At 40.8% G+C, this 12799-nt stretch overlaps 1 protein-coding gene and 1 long non-coding RNA gene across 4 annotated transcripts in view; one reads left to right on the top strand and one right to left on the bottom strand.

The window, feature by feature from the left end:
• themis2 (thymocyte selection associated family member 2) overlaps nt 1-9447 on the top strand; it is a 79993-nt gene extending 70546 nt beyond the window's left edge. The window contains exons 6-7 of the mRNA XM_073028432.1: nt 776-1015; nt 7458-9447. Of these exons, the coding sequence (XP_072884533.1) occupies nt 776-990 (215 nt within the window). The 3' untranslated portion in view covers nt 991-1015; nt 7458-9447. The remainder of the gene's footprint in view (nt 1-775; nt 1016-7457) is intronic.
• LOC140715912 (uncharacterized) overlaps nt 1-10662 on the bottom strand; it is a 91300-nt gene extending 80638 nt beyond the window's left edge. For all 3 annotated transcript variants that reach the window (XR_012096212.1, XR_012096213.1, XR_012096214.1), the window contains exon 1: nt 10525-10662. This is a non-coding gene — a long non-coding RNA (uncharacterized lncRNA). The remainder of the gene's footprint in view (nt 1-10524) is intronic.
• Between the last annotated feature and the right edge of the window lie 2137 nt (nt 10663-12799).

Below are 12799 nucleotides of genomic sequence, written 5' to 3'. Positions count from 1 at the left end.
TGAGTGAGATAATGTACTTGATGAATGTTTTTGTTTGAAGTCAAAAAAAGGTCTTAGTAGAGTCAACATTAACCACTGTGGAACTTAATCAACTCTGCTGTCACAAGGATCATTACAGAATATCTTTCCTACCAAGTGCAATAAGCTTATACAAAGTTCATCTCTGTACAGAAAGAGAACACGCATCATAGTACAATAGTTTCTGTTTTATTATTTCATACATTATTGCAAATTTGTAAATTATTAGTTAAGTCTGCACACTGCTAAGTGTGTTTTTAAATGTTGTAATGAAATTTCCCACTTGGGATTAGTAAAGTATTTATTATTAATACCAACTATGCATCAAAGGGAACTATTCTTGACATTCCAGTCACAATGTGTCTTCACGACAGTGCTAGAGCCTTTCATGGAGATAACAGGTAATTGGAGACAGTGCACATAATAACTATGTGATCAGATACTGGAATGAAGAAGCCAGAAAGAATATGGAGAAACCTGAGCCTTCAGAACTGGAAAGAAATTGCCCCTACAGAACTCTTTAAGATGGCAAACAGAATAGACAAGACATACTGTTTAGGTCCCAACCAATGGAAGGTAAATTTGCAACTGCAGCCAAGAAATGTGAACAACATGTACAACAGCTTGCTCTTTTATGCTTGGAAGCATAGTGGAAGTAATTTAACACGGGGAATTAGCAGAAAATGTACGGTCTTTCAGGATACTCTGATTATGTACAATTGTCTAAAGTTCTAATCTCTAACTCTTTGTAATCCAGTTCCTTCCAATGAAACAGCAGAGGAATTAAGCTGTGAATATGACCATGATTATGAAAGTTTGGAAGAAGTTGTTCCAGGGGCCTTAAATAAAAAAGCACAGATTCCTTTCAATGAAGTAACAGAAGAGTCAAACTTTGACAGTGACCATGACTATGAACAGGTAGAAGGAATCAACCTAATGACTCTACAGTCAATGAGAATATGGACACCATAGCTTTTGGAAAATAAGCAACCTGGGGGTGAGTGCATAAAGAATAATTTGAATATCAGAAATTTTTTGGATTGACTCAGTTTGTTTTAAATATTCCTTTTGTATCCAATTGCTTTTTTTATCCTTCTATTATAGACCAAGCTTATTCAGCTTGGAAGACTAAAGGATTACTACGATTTTCTGATTTATTTTTGGATAATTGTTTTATGTCTTTTGAACAATTATCTAATAAATATAATTTGCCTAGATTTCATTTTTTTAGATATTTACAGATTAGGAATTTCTTAAATACTGTACTTCCTACTTTTCCAAATTTTGCGTCTTCAGGTATTTTGGAGAATTTGTTTGAACTAAATCCTTCTCAGAAAGGGCTAATATCAAAACTTTACAATATAATTATGAAGATACGTTCAGAGCCCTTCTATAAGATTAAAAATGATTGGGAAAGAGAGCTTAACCTTACTATCCCTATTGAGAATTGGGATAAAATTCTTCAATTAGTTAATACATCATCTATATGTGCTAAACATTCATTAATACAGTGTAAGGTTGTGCATAGGGCTCATATGTCCAAAGATAAATTGGCTCATTTTTATTCCTATATAAATCCTATTTGTGACAGATGTCATTCTGAGATAGCGTCTTTAACTCATATGTTCTGGTCATGTCCACTTTTGAAAAAATATTGGAAAGACATTTTTGATATTATTTCTATGGTATTGAACATTGATTTACAACCTTATCCTATTACTGCAATTTTTGGTTTACCAATGATGGACTCACTCCATTTATCCTCTTCTGCTTGTCGAATGATTGCATTTCTTACATTAATGGCTAGAAGATCTATTTTGTTGAATTGGAAAGAAGTTAATCCTCCTACTGTATTTCATTGGTTTTCTCAAACTATGTTATGTCTAAATTTAGAAAAAATTAGTATTTGATACTTCTATTAAATTTGAAAAGATATGGAGACCAATTATTCAATATTTTCATATGATGTAATATGACCCTGTTCCAAGCCTATTTGTTTTTCCAGTTTCAATTTTATATATGTTGAGAGGATCGGAGTTGACGACTCTGATGATTTTGTATTTTTGTGAGATAGTATAAACAGCCCTTTTTTTCCATTTTTTCTTTCTCTTTTTTCTTTTTTCGTTTTTTTTCCTTATTAGTTATTAGATTATTAGATTAGTTTTTTTGCATAATTTTTTTCTTTTTCTTTTTTCTGTTTTTTTTTTATTATATATTATGATATACCTAGGTTTGCCTTGTTTATTTGTTACTTGTATCGTCCATGATTTGGGAATACTCAGTTATACTGTAACTATTGCTTATGTATTCTTTCATGTTCAGTTGTAATGTGTATGTTTGTAATCCCATTATCTATGTATCAATTTTATTTTGTTGATATTAATAATAATAATAAAAAGATTGAAAAAGAAAGAAAGAATAATTTGAATATACAATATATAAATATCAGATGTCTAGAGCTATCGGTAATTGGGAAAGAAACAAACTAATATTCAATCTGATTTGGTAGAGGAAGCCTAAAGAGGCTTGGTTGTGTAACTTCAAATGGTTCAATTTAATAGCAGAGAATGTACACAACCTGAAATTCTTGCTCTTTGAAGACCTCTATGAAACAGAAAAAAGCCCCAAAGAATGAATAACAAACATCAGAACCCCAAAGTCCCCCTCCCACATATAAACAACAGAAGTATTACCTCTTCCCCTTTCCCTCCGCCTCCGCACTTAACACCAGCAAAAGCACCTACCACCCCACCCACCACCGCCCACCGTGCCAAAACCCCTCAAAGAGGCTTTGATCCAGAGTCCTTCAAGAACTACAGTCCATAACCCGACACTTCAGTATCTCAGACAGGCTAGCAGAGAGAGATCGCTCCCGCACCAATGAGAGCGGGAGACCAGTAGCTCGCTGTTTCAATATTACTTTAATTTGTGACAAAAAATTAGTTGTTGAGCCAAAGTCTTTCTGTCCCCAGTAATGTTCGATAATCTGATTGTTTTTACCACTTTCTACCTTTAGCATGGATGCAAAATGTCTGGGGTGCAGACCTATATTGAATCAAAAATACATGGTCTATTTTCATGCAATTTGGTTGTATGCTACAGAGGCTAGAGAAAAATATGTACAAGTACCTGCCATTGTTATTTTTTAATGCTATTCACTTTTTCAGAATCAGGGCACTGCTGGCAAGACTGGCTTTTTATCACCCATTTAATGTTAAATTTAACATTTAAGAAAAACTTGGACAGGTACATGGATGAGAGGTGTATGGAGGGATATGGGCCAGGTGCAGGTCAGTGGGATTAGGCAGAAAAATGGTTTGGCACAACCAAGAAGGGCCAAAAGGCCTGTTTCTGTGCTGTAATGTTCTTTGGTTCTATGGTTCTGTTTCAAGAAGGCAGTGGTGATCCACCACTTAGGAATACTGCAAAATATGGCTAGGGGAAAAAACGTTCCAGAGTTTAGACACAGTGATAATGAAGAAATAGCAATATGTATCCAAGTCAAGAGGATCTGCTTAGGAACCTGCAGGTAGTAGTGATCCAATGCACTCAAATCCCCTCTTCTTAGAGGTTGGAGTTGCAAGTTTGGGAGATTGTGTGAATGCAGCCTAGCAAGATAACAAAAGTCCATGTGCAGAAGGTAGCCACTTGCTGGAAGAAGGAAATAAATGTTGATTGTTTGACTGAAAGTCGTTGTTGACTTGTGCGGTCAAAATAAGGTAATACTTCACATGAGTCAATTCGATTTCAACCAGTATTAGTACTTGCAGGTGAAATTTAGGAGTAGCATTCAAAATAAGGTAACAGAAGAGCTTTGATGTAACAAAATATTGCATTTCAAACTTGTAAGGTTAGGAATAGGCAGGGAATGGGGAAAGCATAGAATGAAAACCTAAATTCTATCCTTGACATAGCATGGTTAGCACAACTCTATTACAGCACCAATAGCCTGGTTCAATTTCACCACTTAGGATTAGGAAGTTAAAGAAAACAGAGAAATCTTAACTCTCAACACACAATTCACTAAAAATCCATTCACCAAATGGTCACAAAGATCAGATGAAACTAACTATAAAATATTAAACATCCTCTTACTCGTACCAAGTACATAATAAGAAATTCAAATCAAATTCAAATATTTACAGGATTAGCAGCAGCAAAATTTTAGCCTGTAATTTTAGTCCAATTAAATGCAAAATAAACTGTTGATGCATGCATATAGATTAGCCAATATCAATTAGTCCAAAGAAATACTGATTAAAGATGATCAAAATTAGAAAATTGCTATTTTGTTGGCTGATAAAACCATTTATATTACACATATTGCTTAATGAAGTTCTAGAAAAATACTACAAAGCTATGATTAATTCTTGTAATTATAGAAATTATTCAGTTTCAAAATTCAATGTTATCAGATTCATAACATTAAGAAAAAATTCTCATTTACACTATTTTTAAAATTAAAATGCATTCAAAATGCTTTCAACATTTGTTTATTTTTTCTCTGCGCATTTTGTTGTGGTCTCTATGGTTTTCTTGCTTTATGGCCGCCTGAAAGCAGACAAAACTCAAGGTTGTATAAATTATACAATCTTCGAATCAGCTTTTCAAAAATTACACAGTAGAAATTTTATTTGCCTTTTGTCACACTGGAATTCTGTTATAATTGCAGATTGAAAGATCCCCCATTGATAGAAAAACTGGATATTAAAACATTTAGAACTTTGAACAGTACAACACAGTACAGGCCCTTCAGTCACCTTCTCCAAGAGCATTGTGGGCACGCTATGTTGGCGCAGAATGTGTGGTGGTACATGCAAGCTGCCCCAACACATCCTCCAGTGCGTTGATTGACAATGCAAACAGTGTATTTCAATGTACATGTGATAAATAAATCTGAATCTAATGTTTTTCAAAAGCTCCAGCACATCCTCTTTCTTAACGTTGACATGTTCCAGTATGTCAACCTTTTCTATGCTGACCTCACATTCGCCAGGATCCTCCTCACTGGCGATGTACTTGTTAGAGTAATGTGGTGGTTGCCATCCATCTGTCTTGAAGGACAATGGGTGATGATCATCATCACAAGCCTGGGCGGAAGGTATGGAGATCCTGAGATGCCCAGTCACGAAGATCCCTCTCTCGGCCTCACCAGTGTAGTCCAAAGGAAAGCTTATGGAGCAATACATTTGGCTGCAGGAGCTGCTGGAAGGATGTTCAATGACATCTTAGGGCTCCCCTCCGGATTTGCTGTCTGGGTTTATACCCGTAGCCTTGGTCTCTCCCGAGGCTGCCCACAAGGCAATGGGGCTATTTACCCATAGCTGGGGAATCTGGTTCATGAGCACCAGGGCGTGTCCACACACTGGTGGGCCTGCGTGCTACGTGTGCAGGAGCCAGACCTCCTCCCCGTCCTCTGTAGTTCAGTCCAAGTCCGAGAGAAGTTCAGCACATGAGACTTGCTGTTGGAGAGTCTACGTACTGGCAGGGAGAGACTTGCACACTCATCTCTCCTTCTCGCAAGTCGGCTAGCCAGCAGTGGAAGCTGAAAGTGAGAGCGACAAGCACTACCCACAACACTACCACACTAGATGCATCACAACAACCATTTGGACACCTTTCATTATATGATATGAAGCAGGAACTTTTAACTTTTAACTCTTCCTTTTAAACTTTCACCATAAACCTTTGCCCTCTAATTTTGATTCCCTTCCCTGGAAAAAAGACTGTACACATTTGCCTTATCTATGTCCCTCATCATTTTAAACACTTTTCTATTTGGATCGCCTTCAGTCCTCAGAAATTGGCAACATTTGTCACCTTCATGCTACAAAACCAGCACCAGCAGACTTGCTAGCTGAACCTGGCCACAAGAATTTTTTCTAGTGGCCTCGGCGACCACTTATTTTTTCAAGTGGTTGGCTTGGTGGAAAGATTCTGTGAGTGGACAGTTTTTTTTTACGAGGCTGAGTTGCGAGCTCGATGCTCAACCTGGCACGGATGGAAAACATGTCCAGGAGCGGCCCGACTGCATTCGAACTCTGGAACCTTCGCTCCAGAGTCACTGCGCCACCAGCTGGACACTAGAAATACTATACCTAAATCAACAGAACCACCACAGTTCCAAGATAGCAAATTAAATCAATAGGTTTCAAAGGTCCACTTAATGTCAGAGAAATGTATACAATATACATCCTGAAATTCTTTTTCTTTGCAAACATCCACAAAAAAGGAGTGCCCCAAAGAATGAATGACAGTTAAACGTTAGAACCCAAAGCCCCCCCCCCAACTCCCTCTCCATACACAAGCAGCAAGGCAGCGACCACCAGCAAAAATGCATCAGCATCCTCCACCAAGCACTCAAGCATGCAGCAAGCACCAATAAAGACACAGACTTGCAGTACCCCAACAACTACTTGTTCAGCCGGTAATTTGACATACCACAGGCTCTTTCTCTCTCTCCCTAATAGGGGAAAAAGAGGTGTCACAACGAGAGGGGAGTCAAAACAAACAACTTGCTGATTTACGACATTAATAGTCTGTTGCGTCGCTTTATCCGATCTCTGCACCCAGAGAGTCGGCCCCAGAAAGGCTCAGATTTCTGGACACACAACCCACGGCAGCTAACCCGCTGCTCCCGTTGTTCTGTGTTCTCTCACGACGCTTCAGTCAGGGACACCGGCCGAGAATCAGCACATCTCCAGAGACACGAAAATCTGGCACCCTGAAGTCACGCTAGTCTTCCAGGCCCTGTATCCTAGGGATATCAGAAAGTGGCCAGTCGTGAGGCCCTGAGAACAGGTCCCATTCCCGCAAAGAACCAACTTCTTGTTAAGATTCAAGATTGTTTAATGTCATCTCCAGTATACAAGTGTAAAGGAGAACTTAGAAATTGTTACTCCCAATCTTTTGTAGCACAAAAAAAACGCAATATAAAAACACAATAAATGCTGTATAATTACATAAGATAGTTTATATATGTAAATTGATTGTGTGTCCATGAAATGACACTGTGCCTAAGGTGACTGACAGGAAATAATAAAGTAGTGGTGGTGGGGGTTTGTGGAGGGGGGTGTTAATAGGCCTTACTGCTTGGGAAAAGTAACTGTTTTTCAGCCTGGTAGTTCTGGCATGAATGCTATGTAGCCTCCTCCGAGATGGAATTGGGACAAACAGTCCATGAACAAGGTGGGTGGGAACCTTCATGATGTTACTGGCCAAACACAAAAACACCAAATCCACTCTGACTTATCAGAATGTTCTTATCAGAATTAAAGCTGAGAAAAGATAAATCAAAAATTGATCAATGTCACAATAGCTTTCAGCTGACATCAGAATGACATAGAACTATTAATTGCGATTTATGACATTTTGCAATCTGGGTCAATGTTTAAGTAGTTCTCTTTAAAGCTGGAAAATTATTTTTTATTCTTTTGCAGATGCCCAAGGATTGGAGGATAAATAGCTCCTGAGGAAACTGCACTGAAGTGACTGAACCCAAAGTATGATAAATAATAATTTGGAAAGACATTTTTTGAAGATGAAGCAAAGAGAACAACTTTCACTTCCAGAGCTATAGACCTGTATATTTTGACAATGTCAACATTATCCGTTTTAACATTTCTGTGCTACAATCTAGATGGCAATGAAATCAACATGAAATGAAATAGGGAAAATGAAATGAAATAGGGAAGCTTCTCTCATCCTGGTTTGCATCTTTACCATCAGGTTTTCAGTTATGCTCTTCAGGGTTTAATCCCCTGCCTTGATTGTTAGTACTAAAATTGTTTATCACAATACTGTATAAAAGTCATAAGCATATATATTACAGAGCTTAGGATTTTTGCACAGTATTTTATGTATTGTACTGTACTGCTGCCACAAAAAACAACAAATTTCATGACATGTGAATGATGATATTCCTGTTTCTGATAGGGGTCCCTTATTGTGGATTGAGAAAAGGAAGGGGAATCAAGGTTGGGGAGAAGGGAGGGAGCGGGAAACACCAGAGAGACATTCTATAATGATCAATAAACCAATTGTTTGGAACTAAATAACCTTGCCTAGTATCTCAGATCTGGGTGTGTCTGCACCCATGCCACCACCCTGGCACTCCTTCTCTGCCACCTGTTCCACAACCCTAGGATGCCCAAGACTTTTGTACAGTATTATAAATATCTCCTGCTCTTGACAGTCCACAGTGCTACATGGATGCCCAGTTATGAACTACCATGTCTGTTCTATCCCACAGAATACTATATGATGGAATGTGTCCTTGGTTGACTTTGTTTCTGCTCTGTCTTGGTAATAACACACTTACACAGGAAAGCAATTCTGTCATTTTTCTTCTCATAGAAAAATGTACGAGTCAGAGGAATACTATGTAATACATCATTATCTTTAAAAGATAATTAAAAGAAACATGGATAGTACTTGTCCTGGGATGACTTGCAACGTTGATTCAAAAGACAGACAGAGCATTTGTAATGCATCTGCTCGGTCTTGCCCATTTGTCCATGATAACTCTTTTGATGTAGTTTCCATTATCATTCTCTTCAGGCAGTACAGTCCATATATTTACATTTCATTTTGTTTTTGCTGAAATCCAGCAGGAAGTATATACTTGTATGTGTAATCCGCTGGTTAAGATTTATACCGATATACTGCAGGTATTTCATTTCAGCAGTTTTCTGCAAAAGCAGTGTCTCCTGCTGATAGAATGGTTTGGTTTCTGCTAGAGATATGATGCCATGTTGTTCAACTTTGGCTGACATTACATTCCTATCAGGATGGTGGGCATGTGAGAAAGGTCTAGAGAGAGTGGGCTGGAAAGAGTTTGGTGACAGACAGTGGTCTGGTTTGCAGATCTCCTGGCAGGAGCTCAAGTCAAGTCAAATCACTTTTATTGTCATTTCGACCATAACTGCTATGTACAGTACATAGTAAAAATGAGACAACTTTTTTCAGGACCATGGTGTTACATGACACAGTACAAAAACTAGACTGAACTACACAAAAAAAAAGAGAAAAAAGAAGAAAAAAACTACACTAGACTACAGACCTACCCAGGACTGCGTATAGGGCTGTAAGGTGTCAGCCCAGGCTCTGGGTATTGAGGAGGCTGATAGCTTGGGGGAAAAAACTGTTACATACTCTGGTTGTGAGAGCCCGAATGCTTCGGTGCCTTTTCCCAGACGACAGGAGGGAGAAGAGTTTGTATGAGGGGTGCGTGGGGTCCTTCATAATGTTGTTTGCTTTGCAGATGCAGCGTGTAGTGTAAATGTCCGTGATGGCGGGAAGAGAGACCCTGATGATCTTCTCAGCTGACCTCACTATCCGCTGCAGGGTCTTGCGATCCGAGATGGTGCAATTTCTGAACCAGGCAGTGATGCAGCTGCTCAGGATGCTCTCAATACAACCCCTGTAGAATGTGATAAGGATGGGTGGGGGGGGGGGGGGGGGGGGGAGGGAGAGAGATGGACTATCTCTACCGAGGAGCCATCGATGTTCAGCGGGGAGTGGTCGCTCTGTGCCCTCCTGAAGTCAACAACCATCTCTTTTGTTTTGTTCACAGACAGGTTGTTGGCTCTGCAGCAGTCTGTTAGCCGCTGCATCTCCTCTCTGTAAGCTGACTCATCGTTTTTGCTGATGAGAACCACCACAGTCATGTCATTGGGGAACTTGATGATATGGTTCGAGCTGTGTGTTGCAGCACAGTCATGGGTCAGCAGAGTGAACAGCAGTGGACTGAGCACCCAGCCCTGGGGGCCCCCTATGCTCAGTGTGATGGTGTTGGAGATGCTGCTCCCGATCCAGACTGACTGGGGTCTCCCAGTCAGGAAGTCTAGGATCCAGTTGCAGAGGGAGGTGTTCAGGCCCAGTCGGCTCAGCTTTCCAATCAGTTTCTGAGGGATGATTGTGTTGAATGCTGAACTGAAGTCTATGAACAGCATCTAAACGTATGTGTCTTTTTGTCCAGGTGGGTTAGGGCCAGGTGGAGGGTGATGGCAATGGCGGTTGGGATGGTACACAAACTGCAGGGGGTCCAGTGAGGGGGGCAGCAGGGTCTTGATATGCCTCATGACTAGCCTCTCAAAACACTTCATGATGATGGATGTGAGTGCAATGGGATAGTAGTCACTTAGGCAGGGCACCGAAAATTTCTTTGGCACAGGGACGATGGTGGTGGCCTTGAAGCACGTTGGAACGGTGGTGCTGCTCAGGGAGATGTTGAAGATGTCAGTGAGAACACCTGCAAGCTGATCTGCACATCCTCTGAGTACTCTACCAGGAATGTTGTCTGGTCCAGCAGCCTTCCGTGGGTTGGCCCACGTAGAGGACAGAGGGGAAGAATGCCATTGGAAGAGCTCCCCCCTTTTTTTTTTACAAAACTATGAAAGTTTGTTTACAACTCATATACACAAGGTACAGACAATCAATATTTACAATACAGTAAGTATACTCAAATTAAAATATGGTTACCACCATCTATAGAACAGTCAGTACCTGGGGTGGGGCGGGGGTTGCAGCACCGTTCACGTAAGTCCCCAAATGTGTCCGCCGCGACTGTGTGCTCCCTCTCCACGGTCACAAACTTATCGTCGGAAAAGGGGCAGGCAGTTGGCCTGGGCAGTGCCCTTTAACTTCTGTCGCCTAGACCCATGATGGCCATCTAGGCCAGGCCCAGGACCAAGCCCACCAGGAGATGCTCCTCACGCCCTGTCCCCTCCTAAACTGGATGCCCATATATGAGGAGTGTGAGATTAAAGTGCAGCCAGAACTTCAGCAGCAGCTCCCTGATAAACTCAAAGAGCAGCTGCAACCTCTCACATTCCATGTACACGTGGTACACTGACTCCTCCCGTCCACAGAAAGGACAGCTGGATGGGGTGTCAGTGAACCTGCTCAAGAATCCGTTGTACAGTACTGCCTGATGCAACACCTTCCACCCCAGGTGCCCAAGAAGAGTCCCTGTTGCACGAAGTGCTTTGTGTAAATGAATGGCTCCAAGGAGGAAGGACCAATACTCCTGAGAGAGAGAGAGAGCCCGTTTGTTGGAGATGAATTTCAAGCAAAATTCAGAATGTGGTGCTTTGACAGACTGTAGGTCCAGCGTGTGAATAAACGATGACTGCAGTATGAGCTCCAACCGTCATTGTGCACATTAGACTGGTTTAACTGTAATGGACTCTTGTACCTTTTCTCTTTCCTGTTAACAGTTTGATAAAAGCTGAAATTTGTAAATACACTTTCTTTGTAAGTTTTATGCTGCGTGCGATTTTTTTTCATGTGAAGATGATATCCCTCAGATTTTAGTACAAATGTGCATGGCTGGTATTAAATAGTCAGCAACCCATAACTTTAAAAAAGTTTAACTCTTATGGGATGGGACCTCCAGTATCCCTGACAGTTTCACCTACAAGAAGTGCATTCAGCTGCAGCTCCTAACACTTCACATTAAAGAGTTGAAGCTGGAACTGGATGAACTCCAGATCACTTGGAGGCAGAGGGGGTGATACAACATATGAAGAGGTAGTTACACCCAAGGTGTAGGACACAGGAGACTGGGGACAGTCAGGAAGGGCAAAAAGGTTAAACAGCCAGTACAGGGTACCCCTGTGACCATACACCTCAGCAACAGGTATAACACTTTGGGTACTGTTGGGGGTGAATGATCTAGCAGAGGAAAGTCATAGTATTCAGGTCTCTGACAGAGTCTGACTGTGTTTCTGAAGGGAAGTGGGGAGAAATGAGCTGTGGTGATAGGGGATTTATTAGTTAGGGGGACAGAAAGCTGGTTCTGCGGACAGGAATAAGATTCCCAGATGGTATGTTGCCTCCTGGGTGCCAAGATCCAAAACATCTTGAATCAAGTCCTCAGTGTTCTAAAGTGGGAAGGTGAGCAGACAGAGGTTGTGGTCCATATAGATATCAATGACACAAGTAGGAAGAGGGATCAGGTTTTGCAAAGTGAGTTCAGGGAGTTAGGTGCTAACTATAGGGTTGTGATCTCAGGTTTGCTACCTATGCCATGTGCTAGTGAAGCCAGAAAAAGGAAGGTCATACAGTTTAACAAGTGGTTGAGGAGTTGGTGTAAGAGGGAGAGCATCAGATTTTTGGATCATTGGGCTCTCTACCAGGGACAGATTGCACCTGAACTGGAGGGGGCTAATATCCTAGCAGGAAGATTTATTAATTCTGCACAGGAAGAGGTTTAAACTAGAGTTGCAGGAATGACAACCAGAGTGCCAGAACAGATAGTAGAGTGGTTGAGGAGATAGATGCTAAGACCTCAAAGTCAGGTATCAAAAGTTAGCGTATGGTGCGACTAATATTCTGAACTGTGTATAGTTCAAAGCAAGAAAAATTGTAGGAAAGGCAGATGAGCTCAGGGTACGGATCAAAACATGGAATTATGATATTAGTCATTAGTGAGACTTGGTTGAAGGGGCCATGACTGGCAGCTCAATATTCCTGAGTTCTGTTGTTTTAGACAATGACAAAGTGGAAGGGATTAAAGGGGGAAGGGTGGCATTGCTAGTCAGGGAAAATGTCATGGCAGTGCTCAGTCAGGACAAACTGGAGAACTCGTCTAGTGAGCCTTTATGGATGAAACTACAGAATAAGAAAGGTATAACCACATTAATGCGGCTTAAGACAGACCACTTAACAGTCCACGGGATTTAGAGGAACAAATTTGTAGATATTGAAGACTATTGCAAGAAACACATGGGTTGTTATATGGTCCTCCATCAAATCTGCCCTCAACCATCTCTCTTCC

Source organism: Hemitrygon akajei, chromosome 24, assembly GCF_048418815.1.
Source record: "Hemitrygon akajei chromosome 24, sHemAka1.3, whole genome shotgun sequence".
In the NCBI taxonomy this organism is placed as follows: Eukaryota; Metazoa; Chordata; class Chondrichthyes; order Myliobatiformes; family Dasyatidae; genus Hemitrygon; species Hemitrygon akajei.
The sequence above is the reverse complement of the archived record's forward strand: the minus strand, read 5'-3'. Positions and strand labels throughout refer to the sequence as shown.